Source organism: Aspergillus sydowii (assembly GCF_001890705.1).
Source record: "Aspergillus sydowii CBS 593.65 unplaced genomic scaffold ASPSYscaffold_17, whole genome shotgun sequence".
NCBI lineage: Eukaryota > Fungi > Ascomycota > Eurotiomycetes > Eurotiales > Aspergillaceae > Aspergillus > Aspergillus sydowii.
This window is the reverse complement of record NW_024467875.1, coordinates 20777-38685: the sequence shown is the minus strand read 5'-3', so window position 1 is coordinate 38685 and position 17909 is coordinate 20777. Positions and strand designations below refer to the sequence as shown.

Genomic DNA, 17909 nt, shown 5'->3' with positions numbered 1-17909 from the left:
TCTTCAGACTCCAACGGCTCCTCCAACGGCATTTGGGGCGTAAGGTTTCACTGCTTGTTGCAAGTAAATCATTTAGTTAATTAGTCTTGTCTTATTTACTAACCCTATTAATATTAACTATTGTCTGCTCAAGCCAACAGAACACTCCTGTAGTCCATGCTGGTGATGCACGGGGTTCTGTGCCTTCGGCCAGTGGCTTCGTGAAAGGCGGAGGGTTCCGCACTTCCTCTTAGTACAACTGGTCGCCCGGTAGGTGCTAAATTGCTAAGCCTCAAGCATTGGACCCTCAGGCCAATCAGCGCTGTCCGCGCTTATCTTAGCTCTTTCTTTTCTTTTTCTTTTTTTTTTTTTTTTCCCACAGTAAATCAGTTGGTGTTTTGAGGCCAGAAGATTTCTGGAAGCCCGCAAAATTTCGCTGGGAACATTCCTTCTGAATCTCTCTTCAGGCGACAACCACCACGAGTTTCGCTTCCGTCTTCCGAGGTCGAAATTCATTGTTTCCCAAATGGAAGATGTACTATCTCCAGATTCGGGTGGTTTCAATGATCCCTTTAACATAAGCGAGTCTTTGGTTCCCGCGAGGGAGACTAAGCAAGCCGGTCAGAGCAATGTGTCATTCGATGGTCTTCTACAGCGGCCTCTTCTCCTTAAAGAAGACCTAAAGGAGGGATGCGGCGGTCAGCTGTGGCCTGCTGGTATGGTTTTGGCAAAATATATGCTTCGTCAACACCGCTCCAGTTTGGTTGATAAAACAATGTCCGTTCTTTTTTATCATCTTCCCATATTCTCGGCTCGGGAGTCAGAGATCGAGCTCCTAATGACATCCCAATACCACCCTGTTATCTATTCCCACAGTATAGATTGACTAACATACGGAGTCCAGTCTTGAGCTCGGCGCGGGCGGCGGTCTTGTTGGGCTAGCAGTCGCTTCTGGTTGTGAACTTGGCCCATCTGCTATATATATCACGGATCAGGCGCCAATGCTACCCCTCATGGAAGCCAATGTCGCTCTCAACAATCTCTCCACGGTCGTGAGAGCTGCAGTATTAGATTGGGGGGTTCCGGCCTCGAATGATATCCCACGGCATCCCGAGGTTATCCTCGCCGCGGATTGTGTCTACTTTGAACCCGCGTTCCCACTCCTAATTTCGACGCTCGATGAACTTTTAGGCCCCAACTCGGTTTGCTATTTTTGCTTCAAAAAGCGTCGAAGAGCAGACCTTCGGTTTTTGAAACTAGCGAAGAAAATATTTCACCTTACCTTAATTAACGACGATCCTGATGCTGAGACCTACAAGCGAGAGAACATCTACCTATACTCCATACGATCAAAGTCCGGTGCCAGTGAAGATATCGTCCTGTGAAAAACCTAAAGATGTTGGTTAATTAAATAAATGCATAGTAGCATAGTGTATATAATGGAATAAATACATTTTTTAGTCCACTGGACGCGGTCAAGAACTGCTCAATTGGAGTTTGGCTTAAAAGCTATAACTTCATCGCATGCGCACCAATTCTATCGCCCACGCCTGCAACTTTACCCCCACTAATATCCGTCACATCACCTTCCTTCCCGATCAACTTTACACCTGCCCTTTTAAGGTCTGATACAATTTGCTGTTTCTTAACCGCCGTTCCAGAAGGCTGCTTGGAGGAACCAGTAGATGTGTGGCTCGGCTTCTTCTGCCGGCGCCTCAGCCTTGCTTTTTCTTCTCGAGTCATTTCCTCTTTCGTGACTGGAACCCCATTTCTCATTACCACCTCCCCAATGCTCCTCCTGTTCTCGCCTGGTGCGTAAATTTCTTGTGGTGCAAGAGTCGCCGACGAGCGAACGGCACCATTGGCAGTGGGCTGAGCATCTTCCATTGTAATTGTGGCAACGTCTGTAACAACATTTATGCTGGCCTGCGGCGCTTTTGGTTTGTAGTGCCAATTGGAAAGCGTGTCTAGCTGAGAGCTTATCTCTCTCCATAGGTTGCTGATTTCTGTACGTTCCTTCAAAAGCTTTTGGTTTTTGGGGTCGATGTAATTTGAGTCCGTTGCGCGGAGATGATCTGCTTCGTATAGATCCGCGAGGCCCTGCTGTGATTTGCTATCCTCGAGTTCAACGTGAGACTTTTGAGTATGTGGGCGATCCGGCAGCCCCGGCCGGCGGCGTATGACTTCGTCAAACTCCTTAGCAATGACTCGCTGTTTGATCAACTCCTCAATGCTCTCAGAGAAATCCGTTGTTACGACTGGCACGGGCTTCCCAATCCTTTCAAAATCCAAGTCCTCTTCTATGAGTGAATTAGTGGGCCTTTCGGCTGCCCTAGCTTCTCCAGCGACCATCCATTCTTTCTTCGCCACGTTAGCAGCCTCTAACCGGCGAATTTCGTCTGAAATACGTGCGCGCTGCTTCTCGTGGGTTGATGCGTGGGCTTGGGTGCCGTTCGTCTCATTCTCACTGCCATCAGCGGATCCTTCATCGTCAAACAAGTCACGGCGAACATCAGCCATTGCACGGGCAACATCACCGTCAGTGATCCCGCCACGTGGCTGGGTTTTCGGTAGTGGGCGTGATTTTTTTGTCGACAATTTCCGAGGTGGAGGTTCAAAGAAGTCAGCGTACATGATGTCGCTCGTGTTAAAGAAACCCGATCCCCCTAGAGCCGTGGTGTGAGAATCGTCTTCATCTTTATCCGATTCATCATGAGCATCCATATCGTCGAAGGTCGGGCCTTCTTCATCATCTTCATCATCACTTTGGTCCACCCCGTCGTCAGCCCTGTCAATTTTCTCCCGTGAAGAAAGACCCGAGTATTCTTCACCAAGAGGATCGGCGTCCCAGTTGATTTCTTCATCGTCGCTCTCGACATCTAAGTCACCCCGAGCAGCTCGGCGTTCAAATAGCTCGGTTTGTTTATTGAAATCATCAATAGAAAAAAAGCCGTCATTCAATCCAAATCGGTCTTCCACATACGTGCCGCCACCTTCATCGTCGTCCGAGCTTCCATCAGGACCATCTTCTTCATTGGGGCTCTGATCCAAATAGTCTTGAGACGACTTGTCGCTTTCGGCATCAAATTGATCTTCAACATTTTTTCCGTCAACACTAGATCCATCGGTGATAGAGCTCATGCTGCTAACGGAGTTAGCATTTTCAACCTCAACGTCATCCGGAGATGAGCTGTCAAGATGCGATGCAAGTTCCGGTAGACCAGCGACAGGCTGCCGTACATCATGGACCCAGGTAGCGTAGTCGCGCTGGATTTCTTGGTGGGTTGAATCGAAAATACGTAGAGCCTGTTCCCAAATTTGATCCGACGTAAAGCCATCCACATATAACTGTTTCAGCCGTAAAATAGATACAGAGTCTTGATCTTCGTCTGGGCGCTTCCGTTTTCGAACATTTCGCTGGCGGATAGCTTGAGAATCACTGACCGAACCCGCAAGTGAATCGAGGAAGACTTTTGCGCTGTCTAAGATGCCAGTACGTAACTTTTTGGTTGGACGGAGGAAGTCCCAGGGTGTTGAAAGCGTCGAATTGAGCGGCAAAGGTATCACATCTGAGGTTTCAGGCTCAGGTTGGTACCGAGCGTGATGCCTTGACCTCATTTAGGGCGGACGATAGTTGTCGTTTATCGTATCGAAGCGAGTGGGAATATATAACCAAAAAAAAAAAAGAAAGCAAGGCGATATAGCTAGACTCGACTAGAGATCGGATGCCTATGCAACGCAGCTTGATTTCTACTAGCCAGCTAGAAATTTGCTGAAGGAATTGATGATTTTATGTTTGTCATTTGGGAGAGGAGGGAAAAAAGTTGACATCGCAAAAAAGCATGAACGGCCCGGACTAGCCACTTTCGGAAAAAAAAAAAAAAATTGTTCTCTGTCCCCAACCATACCTACCTGAATTAAGATTTATTCCAAAGTAGTTTATGGGATAGAAAAGGACTATCTTCAAGAGAGTTTCTTCGTAGAATCGATAATCGAACTATCTTTGGTACTAGATGCTGACAACAAACACAAGGTCGTTGTCGACAGGGACTTTAGTTGAATTGGCAGGAAAGCAGGAGCACAACAGTAAGTGCTCATTTCGCGCAATCTTTCGGACTAAATTGTTCGTCCTTGGATTCAGACACCTAGATATAGAAAGTACAGTTTCGCTAAGGTCATCGTGTAGTGTATTCTATCGTCAAGAAGGTTCTGTAGGTGTTTTGAGCGCTGTGACACTTTGTGCCGCAAGCCCGGTTCTGGAACTAGGCAATCTTACATATTCACTTGGTTCACTTAGTATACTTCGCAGAGTTGTCCGAAATCAACGTGGAAACACCCAGTTGTATTGGTGACCTTGAACATCTGAATTTATGGAAGTTTGTACAGAACTTTGCGGGGGGCGCGGGGGGAAATAATGTCACATCACTAGTAGTCCCCTAGGCCAACTAGACAAACCGCGCAGAGAAGATCTAACGCCGGTACCACATGCGGGTTATCCGTGTGTGCCTCATCTTCTTCTGGAGTTGGAAAATGCCATACATCAGCGCCTCGGAGGTTGGCGGGCCTTCGAAGAAAACAGTCAGTCGGCGCGAAAATGCGACGGGGTTTCGGAGTGGCTTACATCCAGGAACATAGACATCAACGGGAACTATCCTATCACAGCCACGGACGACGGAGTAGCTGTAATGGTAGTAGCCACCGCCATTCGCACAACTGCCCATACTTATAACCCAGCGGGGATCAGGCATTTGATCGTAAACCTGACGAAGAGCCGGCGCCATTTTATTTGTCAAAGTGCCCGCCACGATCATGACATCGGATTGGCGTGGGGAAGCTCTGAAGATAATACCGAGACGATCCTGGTCATATCTGGGTGTCGACAGATGCATCATCTCGATGGCACAGCAGGCGAGTCCGAAGGTCATTGGCCACAAAGAGCTTTGGCGTGCCCAGTTCGCAACTTGGTCAAGAGTGGTCCTTGATGTATAGTTAACACATAGAAACTCTTAGGCAACCATGAAATCCGGGGCCACATACAGCACATATTGCATCGCGCCCTCCTTCTTCTCCTGACTCGGTAGAGGCACCTCCTTCCGCACTTGGCCAGACGCAGTCAATTGCCCACCATTGCCTTGTCGTTCGAGTGCCGTTGCCGCTTTAGTCGAAGATGTGGATAACAATGCCACACGCTGGATCTGAGGAGCACACAGCGTTTTGTTTGAGCGCACTGTCAGATGTTAGCACAGTTTAAGAAGATGGAAATTTCGAGTGTACCAAGAAGGGTGCGTGGCAAAGCACGCCCTGGAAGGGACAGCATGGTACAGATATTTCCTTTTTGTAGTGTTGTTAAAAGAAATGGATTTGTCTAAGGAGTTGTCGAGATCATGGAGCTTTATCCCATTCAATTGGAAAACCAGTCGGTATCAGTGGTCGATCGGTCCAAGATTCGGGATACATTCTTCATTGGTGGTCTCAATGGACAACCGAACTTTGTTGGAACAACTAGGGCGGTGAGCAATTACAAAGATACGATTTTCATTGGGTTGTTTAAGTCGGAGGTTACCAAAGGTAGGAATCTACTCGCGCGCCATCATGGATGAGCAATTCTCCCCAACTCATATTCAATTTATCCGAAAAACAAGTAAAAAGGTGGGGGGGAGCAGCTGTAAGTAGTAAATGTATAATGAATTCGAGATCTAGCAACCCACTACATGTGGTAGTACCTTGAGCGAACACTACGGATAATGGGAACCGCAGACCTTCGGTAGGAAATGTCCTAGCTACATCCTGTCGCCAATATCATGGATCTTGAGCATATAGCTACTTGTTTGTGGCTGCCGAGATGCAGCGAGAAATCAAGGTTTGGCGGCGAGTCAAACAGCTCTGGCCAAACACCGTACCCAGGCATTTGGAATCCGTTTTCAGAGGGATCCACACCCTGCGCTAAGGTGATCTGAGGGACTCCGACCAGCTCACCAGCTACGTATCATGCTAGTCCCGAGTACGTACAGTACGTCGTTCGTATTAGGTACCTTAACTTAACCGCTTGCCTTAGCTTATCTAAACTTCAGTTTCAAGATTGCCGCGGGTCGTCTCCAGTTCTGCCGAGGGCACGTCCATTCATACATACCCACTTTCCCAGCGAACTCGGGCCTGCTCAAATAACCATTCCTTGCATACCGGTATCCCTCCCTGGTTTCTGTTTCATTTCCATTTGTTAGTTTGGAAAAATTTCCGAGACAGTGCAATAAAATACGGAAACACGTAGCACTACAGCGGGACGCCTTTTAAAATGCCGGGACCGAAAATAGCCTGCATTGGTGTTATTGGGAAGTCTGTATGTGATAATACTTAGCTAGCTTGGGCTGCGCTGAAACTGATATAATCAAAGGATAACCCTCTGCATATGTCACTCTTTCCGCCTTATTCCGATTCTGAAATTGAATTCTCATTTCTATTGAACTCGTCTCTTGATGTTTTTGAAATACGTCAAAAGCAAACTTCGATTGACCAAGATCTTGGTTTGTTGCATGCGGTTGATGAGAGGCTAGCATCCTATGGCTGGCTGACAACCACCGGTGTTAAGTTCCTCATAATCATCGATTTGATCGGGGACCAGACCATATCTGGACTAAACAATGCACATGAAAGCTCACGGTCTAGCTTCAGAGAATCCGACCTTAAACCAGTATGTCAGATGAAGCCACTCGGGTTTTTCTCAGGCCGTTACCAAGCCCTATTTGTATGGGCAATAGGGCTCAAACATGCTAACCATCGTGCACTGTAGGCCTTTCGAGCCTTGCAGACAGCCTATATACAGCTTCTCCAGAACCCATTTTACTGTCCAGATGATCAGGTCACCATGACGAATGGCGCGGTCCAAGCCGCAAAGCCGTCCCGTATCACAGACCAAAAGTTTATTGCCGAAGTCAACCGGATTGGCAGCTTGTGGGCTGCCGGTATCACTAATTTATAATACCGATTGGTCCTTCTGCGGCCATACAGCCAATTTTATAGCTGGGGTTGTAAAAGCAAAACTATACCCAGGTAACCTCACCCTCCTTCTTTTGTGGTCTTTCTATCAATAGAGGGGCTCTCAGTTTTGACATGAACCTTTCGCATAGCAATTATACTTCAGTGCCAAGTTCATGACTGACGGACTTCCATACCTTATCTTCGAGAATAGCAGTGAGCTGTTCGTGCATATTCTGGTTAAGCTCTCAACTATGGACTCGGAGCCTGATATTCAGTATCCACGACAGTTCACACACCCAGCGCTTCCTACTAGCCGGCTAAAAACCTTGTATCCGATGCTGAACTACATTACTTCGGTTAAGAGCTGGAGTGGGCCGTCGTTTTGTGGCCAATCCAAAGGCTACCGCGGTGGTATTCTATATATACAGAATATAATAGGCAGATGCTAGATACTCGAATCCTGGCTTAATCCTGCAGCACGTCGTTCTCCGTGTTTTCCAATGCAATGAGGGTCTCCTCAATATCTCTAAAATCACATATGGCCCAAACGCCACCCCCCCTGGCCGTCACCCTGCCAACCTCTTTCCCGACCAAATTTCTTCCAACTTTCCCTGGACCAATTCCGATCCAACGCTTTACACCCCGCTCTTGGTCTAGGTAACGGATACTATCCCACCACCTTACCGTATCAACGCATTGTTGTGACAATAGCTCTTTGAGTGCAGGCGCTGAAGCAAATGGAAGGCCAGAGACATTAGACACACAAGGCATATCAGCAGGAAAATTAACCGTGATGTCTTCCAAGGCGTTCCTCATATACTCGGCGGCTGGGGCCATTATAGGACTGTGAAATGGGCTTTCGCTTTTCAGTCGCACTGCACGCGGGTCGTGACCGCTAAACTGGCGGAGCTGAACGAGTAAAGTCCTAATTCTCTCAATGCTGCCACTGAGTACTATCTGGTTTTTGGAATTTATGTTCGCAATCACCACTTGCTCAATCAGCGGTATTCCACAATTTGAAGATTCATCGTGTAAATGCGAAACTGAGGGGCTCAAAAACTCGTGAATAGTAGTGATCAAGCTGTCCATATGCTCTGGTTCGCACACTAGTGCGATCATGCCGTAATCTTCACCGGTTTTGCTGACAGCATGTTGTGTACACTGAGACATTATTTCAGCTCGGCGCCGAACTAGTTTCAATGCGTCGCCAAAGCAAATATAGCCCCCTGCTACCAGCGCGGAGAACTCGCCTAGGCTGTGTCCAAGGGTTACATCCACGCGGATCTTTGTTTTAAATCCGAACTCGGATTCAAGTATTCGAAGAATTAATATTGACGTCGCCATTATGGCAGGTTGTGAATTTTCGGTCTTATTGAGTTCTGAGTTCGGTCCGCCCGCGATTATTCGGGACAGCTTCAACCCCAAGATTGAATCCATTTCTTCCAGGAAGGGGTCTGCAACACCTGGAAATTTATCGATCCAAGGGCGTGCCATGCCAACTCGTTGTACTCCATGGCCTAACTTCAGGTGAGTGGCAATTCAATGGCTAGCAAACATAAGCTGTGCTAACTACTCACCAGGGAAGAACAGGGCTGTGCGCAATGGCTTTGGGTTAGTGGAATTGGCCGCGCATTGTCTATGAGTTCTGCCACTGAAACGTGCTATGCGATATCCACAATATACGGCTTCTCTAACGAAGCTGCCTGATTTAGTTAATATTGCAAGTAGATGGGACCGTTCTGTGTTTTTCCTCACCCCTCCCGAGATGTGTGAACATTGTTGTCAAGATCATAGGCAAGGGAATCAATGGCCCGTATAATGCTCAGTGATAGAAACGCAGCCGTAAAACAGGGTATGCATCATGGATTCATGCACTTGACCAGGGTAAGCCGTTGCTGGCAGGCAACATCTTAATGCTGGCCAACCGGGGTCTGACCGAATTGGTTTGGTGAGGCCAATGTCCACGTCATGTGACGAAGCACTCGGTATTGCGGGGATTTGACTCCGCGTGAGATGGAAAGCCGACTCTCAGTCTCGGGTGTAGTACTATAATTATAGCCGGCCTATGCAACTTTTGGGCAGTACTTAGGGGGTCTGATGATATGGGTTTCGGAAGTTTTTAATGCAACATAACCCAAAATCTCAGTGTATAAACAAGTTTGGTGGCCTTCAAGTGTACTTTATTGGTTAGATATGGCAAGACAAAGTGATTCTGGCTCGGCCGAGCTCGCAATAGGTTGAAAGTTCTCCGAATACGCAGAAGATTTATTATACATACCAGCAGTTCCTAAGCACTGTTCAGGAGTTAGGTAGTAGTACTACGAGGCCACGGTGGTTCTGCTCAGTGATGAGGCCGCCAAATAATTGGGGAGTTTTCGAGGCTTATGATATGTAACAACTTTCGAGGCCCACTCACCGCCGGGCATTATTCATTGTAAGTAACGCCAATATTTTGGCGACTGACCGCCCTCCTGCGCAGAGAATCAACAACATTGCTGGAGCCCGATAGAACAGAAGCAACAATTTGGCAGGATCAGACAATTTACCTATCTTATTGTGACTGGATGTTTTAATTTTCGACGCGCGAAGTACTTTTTTTAAGTTAATGTGAATGCGACTGGTTTATGTGCGTCCCCGTCAACAATGTTCGCGCCCAAAGCCGCAGTGTCCACAACATCGCTGCGGAATCCGCGAAGGCGTCAGCGTACAAGCTCTGGCGAATCTATGAAACCACCAAGTGCTAAAAGGCAACGATCAATTCTTCGTCAAGATGATGATTTCAAGATAGGAGACCTGACAGATCGCACGCTTGATCACAGACCCCTAGTATCTGGCACCTCGATTGCAAACGATGTGGATGTAACACCCAACCTTGACGGCGAAACCCAACAAAATATCCCGATAAGAACCAGCAAAAAGTCAGACATTCGGAGAGGTGATGCCGTAGAGCCAGTTATACTAGTTTGTCAACCCTTTTTTTTTTTTTTTTTGCCATCCTTGACTCAATGCGCTAACGTTACTGTGTTTCAGTCAAAGACAGATTTCTATACCGTATGCCTATTACCATCTTTGCCAGATCAAATTCGGAGCCTTCAATTAGGTATGTTCAACAATTAATTTGGTTATGTATAACTAATGCGCAGTATCAGAGCCTTGCAGGTGTTTCTTCGCTTCCAGCTACGGGTATGGACTTGTTATCACCAAATCCGAAGCCATCATCTGGCCATACTCAGTTCTGGCCTCCTCGCCCTCACCTAACGATGTATTCCGGCTCCCTATACCCGACTCATATAGTGAAAGTAGTGGAGTAGCACCGTTAGGAGTGGTTTTATCGACGGCTACCAGCGCTTCCCCCGGTCTAATGATTTTGATGCCCCATAATGGAAAGATAATATACTGGGAAACCGTGTCTTGCGCCGCATCACTGAGTCTCCCACGACAAAAGCAAACAGGACTTCACGGATATGTTCCAGGGATGCTTTCGGGTGAACATGCTACAGAAATAGTGAACGGAGAGCCTTCCGGTATCATGGTCACATTTTCATCCGGACGGGTTGCCCATATCACTGTCAGAGACTCACAAGGAAAACCGGCCGTCACCGTGAACTTCTTGAAAAATCCGTCCAGTACTGTTGGAATTGGGTTCCTCGGTGGCATCAAAAACGCTCTTGGGGCGGGTTTTTGGAGGAAGGAAGTTGCCGCCGTGCGTGCTGGCGAAACTTGTCAGCGAGGACAGCGGGATATCATAATCGCGACATCGACAGGCTTGATAGAGGTTTGGGATACGCACTGGAACAATGGGAGCATGTTGAAAAGGCAGTTTGATGTCAAGGAAGACCTGCGGCGATCCATGTCGGTACACGGCCGGAACGAAGGCATGGAATATGAAGTTAGACTCTGGGATCTCGCGTTCTGCGCAAGCACAGAGAAAGCAAACGACTCACAGATGGATTCTGGAAAGTCGTGGCGGGTTTCAGTTCTAGTTGGCCTTTCCTCTGGGTCAGATATCCGAGGAGCGTATGTTGTTCAGTTGGCCCTCTCCGAGAACACTCAGATTATATCCGCTTCCCCTATCAGCTCGCATGTCTTTTCAACCGGATTAAGTGGCTTACAGCCCCGTCTATACGTTCCAAAGCCTTGGGGAACGGCATTTATCGTGCTAGGTCAATCTATAGTATTGCTTTCTTTGGAGGGCGTTGACGAAACACCGAGCACACAGCTGTTGCTTGACAACGGTCAACCACAGTCATTCCACGATTCCATCAATTTTCGATCAGGGCCCGCCTATGAGATACTGGGGACGGGGTTCGAGGATGAGAGCGACGGGTGTACGTCTCCTACATGCTTGCTCATGATTCGTGACTTCGGCGTCGTTCGTATCACTGCGTTACCAAGGCAGGAAATCGTCCGTGATGCTGAAAATGCGCAAGTCACTGCTCTGCATAAACTTGAACAGGCTGTATTCTATGGTACGATGCTAGGAAACCCGCTGGATTTATCGAGTAAAGGCGATCTGAATTTCCCAATTAAGGATGTTGAGGAAGCCACGCTCTGCATCTGTCGGGGATTACTTCAGTCTACCTCAAAGTTTATCCCAACGACGGCCATATCCGTCGACCAGAATCTGAAGCTACGTGCAAAAGCTTTGGATGATCTCTCACGGCTTTTGATTGAACAGAATAAAATCCTCGATCGTCGAGTCTGGTGGGAGTTATTATGGGGTGCGGAGAAACTTGCCGCCCAAAAAGCAATTTGGAAACTAGAAGGGAACGCCAGAAAATGCAGAAACAGCGGGTCAACTTTTCTTGCTCATGTTTTGGGATTAATGAGTGAGAAGTTCAAAACGAAGACGGGCGATGCAAAGGACTCGGTACGCCACTGGTTCCTATATGATACCTATCGAATGGAACATATAGTGCCCTGGATCTTTCATGCAATAAAACCTCAGAAAGGGAACACCACCAAACAAATGCGGCAAATGTCAGAACGCATTTTGGAGGCCAGCGAGCTCTCTCTAGCGGTATTGGAGACTGCATTCAAGTACCGAGATGAACATGCCTCTCGATTCGGAATTGGAGATGGGTATCTAGAAGATGGGGTCTTAATTGCTGACTACGAAGATCTTCCGGAGTTCTGGACTTCCCGAAATATCAGTTACTCTGAAACAGGCCACCTGTTAGATCTTGAACTTGACAGCTGCAGAGCTTGGATACACCAGACGTCAACCAATACCGACGCATCGGAGCAGCAAGTAGCGGGAAAAATTGCACAAAACTGTGCGAGGCACCTACAAATCCTAGGTCTGATGTATTCTGAGCGGGTTCGGTGGCTATTGGCTCAAGATGAGCAGAAACTAATAGATGAGGCCATGACGACGAAGCAATCACACATCAAGAAGCGGAGATGGCAACTATTCAAACTGGCAGGCATCGGACAATTGGAAGAGGCCATAAATTTGGCAGAGAACTTTGAAGATATGGGTGCACTCGTGGAGCTAATAATTGAACTTCAAGATCAAAGCAAAAGCGTGATGTTTGCGCGCGATGCAGACGTTTCAGGTAGCGTCAAGACGGATTCGGCGGAACTTGATAAGAAAGTTACCCATTACTTTGAGAAATTCGGGGAGGCATGGGCTGATGCATTCTTTTCCCGCCAAATATCAATGGGACAATCGGGGATATTATTTTCGCTGAAAAAGTTTCAACCGTTTGTTACTCAGTTTTTGCATAAATATCAATCCTATGCCAGACTCAGTTGGGTCAATGATGTCGTTGGCGAGGCCGATTACGAATCTGCCGCTAATGCCTTGGAGACACTCGCGCTCGAGCATGAGCAAGACATCTGGAGTCATCGCGTGGAACTTTCTCTGGCCAAACTTGCGCATCTAGCATCGTGTGAAAAGGCCGATCCTTCCAACCCTCGAGCTGTACTGGACGACGTCAGACGCCTCGAAAAACGTGCAGAAATAAGTGCTGTTCAGGAGGCCATTTACACATACATCTCGCCGATCTTACAGGATGCCATCGACCAGAAGGCCGAAATTGATTTGGTGACGGACCATTTCGCGAATTCCACTGCGGATTCCCGACCATCACTACATGAACTACTCAAGAAAGCTCTCGCAGGGGTGGTATCTCGAAAAGTGTTAAGTCTCGACCAACTCATCGATTTGTTGACTCTTATCGACCCCAGTCAAGAATCAGATTTTGGACAGAGCGAGTTTTCTGGAAGCGAGTTTCATTTAGCCCTGCGAGTTATTCAACTTGGACTCGGCGCTAAAGATGAACCGAACTACAGTCTTGCCCTTCAAAAACTTGTTTGGCGCAGATGCATTCTCAGGGATGACTGGGGTGCTATTGGTAAGGCAGTGGAGCAGATGGGAAGCGAACCCGAATCACTCTTTTATACCACTTCGCTATTTCGTACCCTTGTTTGGTGCTTTAAGGATGGTAAATATACTACCCGAAACAGACTCCAATATCCGTTGCTAACCTGGTTAAAGAACATACAGAGGACCCCAGCAGTCCGCCACTTTATTTACCCACTCGTCCAGAGGATGTGTTACTGAACGAACCTGATTCTGCACTTCTATCATCACGTTTTCGTCCAGAACAACGGACTCGAATTTCTCTTGACCTTGACCAGGAGAATGCTATTCTCTCTCAATATATTGAGAAAGAAGAACTTGGGTTTTTGTTCAAAAATATTCATGAGTCCGCAAGCAAAATGAGATCACATTCAGTCGACGGTGATAGCTTTCCTCCACCTGCCGACAATAGCGACGTCAAAGCAGACTCATCCAACCAAGCGCAGAGTCCAACGCGGAAGGGGCGGCTTAGTTGGCTTTAGAAAGAGACCAGTTTACTTGGCGACCTCGTCACCCAGTGTAGCTTTAATTAAGAAACATTAAAAAGAAATTTGTTTCGAATACGTTCGCTAACTAGGTATACGTTTTAACTGATGGGTAGTTAGCGGACTCAGAATTAACATAATGAAGATTGCAAGACCTCTCGCCGTCTACTCCTGGATAGACTTTATTCGACATAGGTGCTTGCAGTGCGCCTATTCCAGCGGTCAGAGTCATCCCCGTACATGATAGTGACAACATTATAGGTTTTGGGTGGACGTGGAGCCATTCAATTCACTGCGGAGTTTTTCTGATCGGCAGCCTTCTGGATCTCGCCGCCACCGCTGGTGCCGCTACTGACACTGTCAGCCTTCACTACAGGAGCCCCATCAATAATATTCTCATTTAATGGCCCGTGTAGATCCTCTTCGAAGACTGGTTCGGGTTCGATGGTTTCAAATTTGGTTTTGAAACCCGAAATTCCTTGAACACTGCTATTCGAGTGGCGGCGGGTGTTCATGAAGCTGTATTCGTAATCTCGAACCTCCTCACCTGAGCGTCCCCTGTTATTAACCAGTGTCAGCGAGCTATCGACCCCAGGATGCCAATCACTCGTGCATGGCCCTGTATGTGTGCATGAAGGTATAGATAACAAGGGCGTCCCACCAGTTTCCCTTGCCTCCACCGTCTTTCTTGGTCTTTCGGGGATCGGCGTCGACAGGGCCAGATTTTGCGAAGTAACGGGGAAGAGTCTCGTTGGGAGCTGTAATTCCATTCTGCGATGCGGAATGATCACGGTCATTTACTTTGTGTGAGCGAGTCACTACAGTCCAGTTAGCTGCTCAGCTGAAACAATCCCTCGTGTACCCGCCAGTGATGTAAGATAAGGGCCCTCGGAAAGCAAAACAGGTCTCCAATTAGAAGCAAAGACGCGCACTTTTTAGATTAAACGAGCCGGTTCTTGTTGGCAACCAACTGCTTCAATGTATAGCACTTATTGTTCACCTGATCAGGTCCGTTAGTGAAGAGAAGATAAAGAAACGGGATGCCTGGAGTGTCGTCAGCGGGAGGGAAACACAGAATCCGGCGCAGGCAGGTACTAGTGCTAGTAGGCAGGTGGTCATATGATTACTGTCTGGAGATTGTTCAACGTCAAGCGAGTAATTATCCTGTACTTCAAATTGTTTGGAGAGGTAGCCTGAGGGCAGGAGAGGATGGGTGCCGGGGTTTTGGGAGGTTGAAGCTGACTGCTCGAGGGGCTGCATGAGGCTACGCAGTAATGGGCATGTAACTTACAGACAATGAGAGCTCGTGAAGCATTTCAAGCAAGTTCCAGTGTGAGTACAGTTCTCTTATGTCGGTACTGACAGTCGTTGGGGGCCTTAGTAACAAGCTCATGACCTCATACCCGCTGAAGCTCTTTGCGGGGTAAATTAATCAATTGCCTTCTTCGGATAATCGTCAAATGGCCGGTTCGGTCAGCTCGCACTGGCAGTCTAACTCGAGCGGGGTGGTGATACTGTATGGCTGTGACAAGGGTTCAGCCTTGCTATTTCTCTTACGAATTCACCGGAGTACTCTTGGTATAATCGAGACACGTATGGTGCAGCTTGGTGGTAGTTATCCATACTACTATTTGATAAATAATGTTGGTTGGAGGTTACGCTGTCGATTGGAGACCACCGGATCGGTGATCTTACCGAGTAGTTAGTCCAAATACATCGACCATGGACGCCCGGGCCCACGGGGCCTTATCCTGAAGTCCTGAGTCCTGACATTTGTGAAGGTTAGTGGGTCGTTCTCCATCGAATCCGAGAGCCCACGACCACATTCAATTATATCACGAAACAATTTATGTGCCATTTCTTTTTTTATCCTGAGCAACCACGCTTTATCAACCTTTAATCATGCCGGAGATAGCTGAGCATAGTGATGGGACATTTGATCTTAATATTGCAGGTGTAAGTTGAATCATGGCAGGCGTAAAAACTACATTTGCTGCTTGTAGCTTCAATATCCCCATGCTATATTTGAAAGCGGGTACTTATCATCTATTGTGTATAGGTACTAAAAGATATCTCAAGGTATCTACATATATCCCATGTACAAACAATGGCGTGCAGTTAACTCGTCGATAGCGGGGAACAAGCAGCATCGCTCCTTGAGCAACATCTGGGTGACCTAGAGAGCAAACTCGACAGCCTTTTACATGAATCGCATAATCGAAACGCTGGTTCGGCACTGCCGGATATCAATGATAAGGGGGCTCGTTTGGACGCTGGGATAGTGAATGCCGATCATTCAAAAAGGTCTCCCAAATGAAAGCATCCCTCCTCGTCCTTTTCTGCAACTCCCTTCTCTGTTATTATCCCATCGATAAGCGCAGATGGCGTAATATCGAATGCAGGATTCCAGACATTTATGCCTTCGGCGGCTATTTTAACCGTACTCAATTTCAAGTCACCGGTGACATCATCTTCCTGTAAACCTTTGATTCTTGTCACCTCCAAGGGCGGCCGCTCCTCTATGATGATATCATCACCAGTTTTTGTTGCCACATCAATTGTCGTGAGTGGTGCAGCAACTAGAAACTTCACTCGGTGGTGTCTGGCTAATACCGCAAGGCCGTATGTGCCAATTTTGTTTGCGGTATCCCCATTCGCTGCGACTCGATCCGCGCCAACAACGATCGCAGTAACACCGGTTCCCGACCTTGACAGTAGAGCCGCAGCCATTGAATCTGTGATTAGAGTTGCAGGGATTCTATCATGGACGAGCTCAAACGCTGTTAGGCGCGAGCCTTGGTTATACGGCCTAGTTTCAGTGCAGTAGGCGTGTTGCAATACACCTCTTGACATAAGAGATCGTACTACTCCAAGTGCAGTGCCATAACCAGATGTTGCAAGGGAGCTAGATTTTATTGAAGTTGGTCAATTATTGAATAGGTAGTGCGTTCACGCTTGGACATACCCAGTGTTGCAGTGTGTCAGAACAACTGCTTTGGAATGCTGTGGTGTGAGTGCGTTTGCCAGTATCCAAGCAGCACCATTTTCACCGATTTTTGTATTATCCTCGAGGTCTTTGGTCAACATGCCCTCCGCTGCTTGGATAAATGCGTTTGCAACACACTGAGCTGTTGATGCGGGGCTTTTCGAGATCTCGGATACAGTAATCTCGAGTTTATGCGCTGCGTCGGCGAGATTTACCGCCGTTGGTCGACTACTCACAAGGTAATTAAGGCGCTCCGTGACGAATACGCTGACCTCCTCCGCACTCGACGGCAATTTTCCCTGTCTGGACAACGATCGGACTTCAGATGCGAGCGAAAGAGCTGCCACTATGGCAATGGCAGGTGCTCCTCGAACTTGCATCTTCTTGATGGCCTGCCACCCTTCTTCACTTGTTCTTACATCAACATACTGCTCCATGAATGGTAATTGCAGCTGGTCGATGATGGCAAGTTTGCCATCTTGATATTTTATGGCTTCTAAGATCATTTTTGGCTGTGTCTGGTTCACATAAGTATATGAATGCATATGGAGTCGTGTCTAACTTACAGGAGGGGGTAGTTAAAGGTTACAGGTGATTGTACTGCTTCGTGACAGCGGCTTTCATGACAGGTCATGGCTGGTGTGGCTATCCAAAAATCTAGGGAGTGGGGAATGGTGGGGCACATGTGGCAGCGACGATGAAATTGAATGGTGGGTGTTATGTTCGACGAACCTCCCGGTCTGATTCGACGCTATTCCTGTTCTGGCTTAGGCCCGGCTAGCCAGTTATTCTAAAGCAGTAGTCTTCTATCCTGCCTGATTCTATTAATTCCTTGCTTGGCTAAGTTTTTATTATTATTAAATAAATCTATTAAGTTCTAATCATGATTATTGTATAATAAGTAATAGTGTATCCAGGAAAGATCTAGATATTACTTTAATTAAATTATTACTTTATCTATATTGAAATTAATTTAGTGATTCTAAATTTATTATTTTATTAAAATAATAAAATTAATATAGAATATTCTTCTATCTCTATTTCTCTCTCTCTAATTATAGTATTTTTTATAATTATTAATTCTACTCTCTAAATATTCTATATTCTCTCTAATTTA

The 17909-nt window shown here is 47.1% G+C and overlaps 8 protein-coding genes across 8 annotated transcripts; 3 read left to right on the top strand and 5 right to left on the bottom strand.

Annotated features, from left to right (window-relative positions):
- Positions 1-505: 505 nt before the first annotated feature.
- Positions 506-1364, top strand: ASPSYDRAFT_62219 (uncharacterized protein; the record flags this gene model as incomplete). The annotated part of the gene is made up of 2 exons (XM_040850092.1): positions 506-756; positions 884-1364. 2 exons carry the CDS (start codon positions 506-508, stop codon positions 1362-1364), a joined length of 732 nt encoding a protein of 243 aa, XP_040696817.1.
- Positions 1365-1488: 124 nt separating this feature from the next.
- Positions 1489-3597, bottom strand: ASPSYDRAFT_62218 (rRNA-processing protein MPP10; the record flags this gene model as incomplete). Its single annotated transcript, XM_040850091.1, has 2 exons — positions 1489-3071; positions 3201-3597. 2 exons carry the CDS (start codon positions 3595-3597, stop codon positions 1489-1491), a joined length of 1980 nt encoding a protein of 659 aa, XP_040696816.1.
- An 851-nt stretch (positions 3598-4448) lies between these two features.
- On the bottom strand, positions 4449-5296 carry ASPSYDRAFT_62217 (NuoB/complex I 20 kDa subunit family protein; the record flags this gene model as incomplete). Its single annotated transcript, XM_040850090.1, has 4 exons — positions 4449-4543; positions 4601-4956; positions 5017-5206; positions 5254-5296. The coding sequence occupies 4 exons, from the start codon at positions 5294-5296 to the stop codon at positions 4449-4451; spliced, it is 684 nt and encodes a 227-aa protein (XP_040696815.1).
- Positions 5297-5977: 681 nt separating this feature from the next.
- ASPSYDRAFT_51105 (uncharacterized protein) lies at positions 5978-7172 on the top strand. Its single transcript, XM_040848224.1, has 3 exons — positions 5978-6316; positions 6371-6667; positions 6767-7172. Exons 1-3 carry the CDS (start codon positions 6272-6274, stop codon positions 6953-6955), a joined length of 531 nt encoding a protein of 176 aa, XP_040696814.1. The 5' UTR covers positions 5978-6271; the 3' UTR covers positions 6956-7172.
- A 247-nt stretch (positions 7173-7419) lies between these two features.
- On the bottom strand, positions 7420-8592 carry ASPSYDRAFT_163404 (ACP S-malonyltransferase; the record flags this gene model as incomplete). Its single annotated transcript, XM_040843162.1, has 2 exons — positions 7420-8471; positions 8532-8592. Coding segments are annotated over 2 exons (1113 nt in total), but the record flags the coding sequence as incomplete, so codon positions are not given.
- An 833-nt stretch (positions 8593-9425) lies between these two features.
- ASPSYDRAFT_534130 (putative nuclear pore complex subunit Nup133) lies at positions 9426-13806 on the top strand. Its single transcript, XM_040848683.1, has 3 exons — positions 9426-9915; positions 9991-10054; positions 10104-13806. The coding sequence occupies exons 1-3, from the start codon at positions 9598-9600 to the stop codon at positions 13520-13522; spliced, it is 3801 nt and encodes a 1266-aa protein (XP_040696812.1). The 5' UTR covers positions 9426-9597; the 3' UTR covers positions 13523-13806.
- ASPSYDRAFT_534473 (uncharacterized protein) lies at positions 13807-15154 on the bottom strand. Its single transcript, XM_040848687.1, has 4 exons — positions 15111-15154; positions 14739-14806; positions 14468-14624; positions 13807-14364 (listed from the first exon to the last, which is right to left on the bottom strand). Coding segments are annotated over exons 2-4 (432 nt in total). The 5' UTR covers positions 14740-14806; positions 15111-15154; the 3' UTR covers positions 13807-14090.
- A 558-nt stretch (positions 15155-15712) lies between these two features.
- ASPSYDRAFT_51096 (S-methyl-5-thioribose-1-phosphate isomerase) lies at positions 15713-17477 on the bottom strand. The gene is made up of 5 exons (XM_040848223.1): positions 17359-17477; positions 16772-17310; positions 15940-16711; positions 15866-15885; positions 15713-15762 (listed from the first exon to the last, which is right to left on the bottom strand). The coding sequence occupies exons 2-3, from the start codon at positions 17296-17298 to the stop codon at positions 16099-16101; spliced, it is 1140 nt and encodes a 379-aa protein (XP_040696810.1). The 5' UTR covers positions 17299-17310; positions 17359-17477; the 3' UTR covers positions 15713-15762; positions 15866-15885; positions 15940-16098.
- Between the last annotated feature and the right edge of the window lie 432 nt (positions 17478-17909).

Excerpts from the sequence above, each read along its gene's own strand:
- ASPSYDRAFT_51105 (XM_040848224.1), top strand. The coding sequence starts at position 6,272 with ATGCCGGGACCGAAAATAGCCTGCATTGGTGTTATTGGGAAGTCT. Across the intron at positions 6,317-6,370 it reads TTGGTGTTATTGGGAAGTCT|GATAACCCTCTGCATATGTC; the intron begins GTATGTGATAAT and ends ATATAATCAAAG. Across the intron at positions 6,668-6,766 it reads GAGAATCCGACCTTAAACCA|GCCTTTCGAGCCTTGCAGAC; the intron begins GTATGTCAGATG and ends CGTGCACTGTAG.
- ASPSYDRAFT_534130 (XM_040848683.1), top strand. The coding sequence starts at position 9,598 with ATGTTCGCGCCCAAAGCCGCAGTGTCCACAACATCGCTGCGGAATCCG. Across the intron at positions 9,916-9,990 it reads CCGTAGAGCCAGTTATACTA|ACAGATTTCTATACCGTATG; the intron begins GTTTGTCAACCC and ends TTTCAGTCAAAG. Across the intron at positions 10,055-10,103 it reads AATTCGGAGCCTTCAATTAG|AGCCTTGCAGGTGTTTCTTC; the intron begins GTATGTTCAACA and ends GCGCAGTATCAG.
- ASPSYDRAFT_534473 (XM_040848687.1), bottom strand. Across the intron at positions 14,365-14,467 it reads GGTGGAGGCAAGGGAAACTG|GGGACGCTCAGGTGAGGAGG; the intron begins GTGGGACGCCCT and ends GGTTAATAACAG.
- ASPSYDRAFT_51096 (XM_040848223.1), bottom strand. The coding sequence starts at position 17,298 with ATGATCTTAGAAGCCATAAAATATCAAGATGGCAAACTTGCCATCATC. Across the intron at positions 16,712-16,771 it reads CTGACACACTGCAACACTGG|CTCCCTTGCAACATCTGGTT; the intron begins GTATGTCCAAGC and ends AATAAAATCTAG.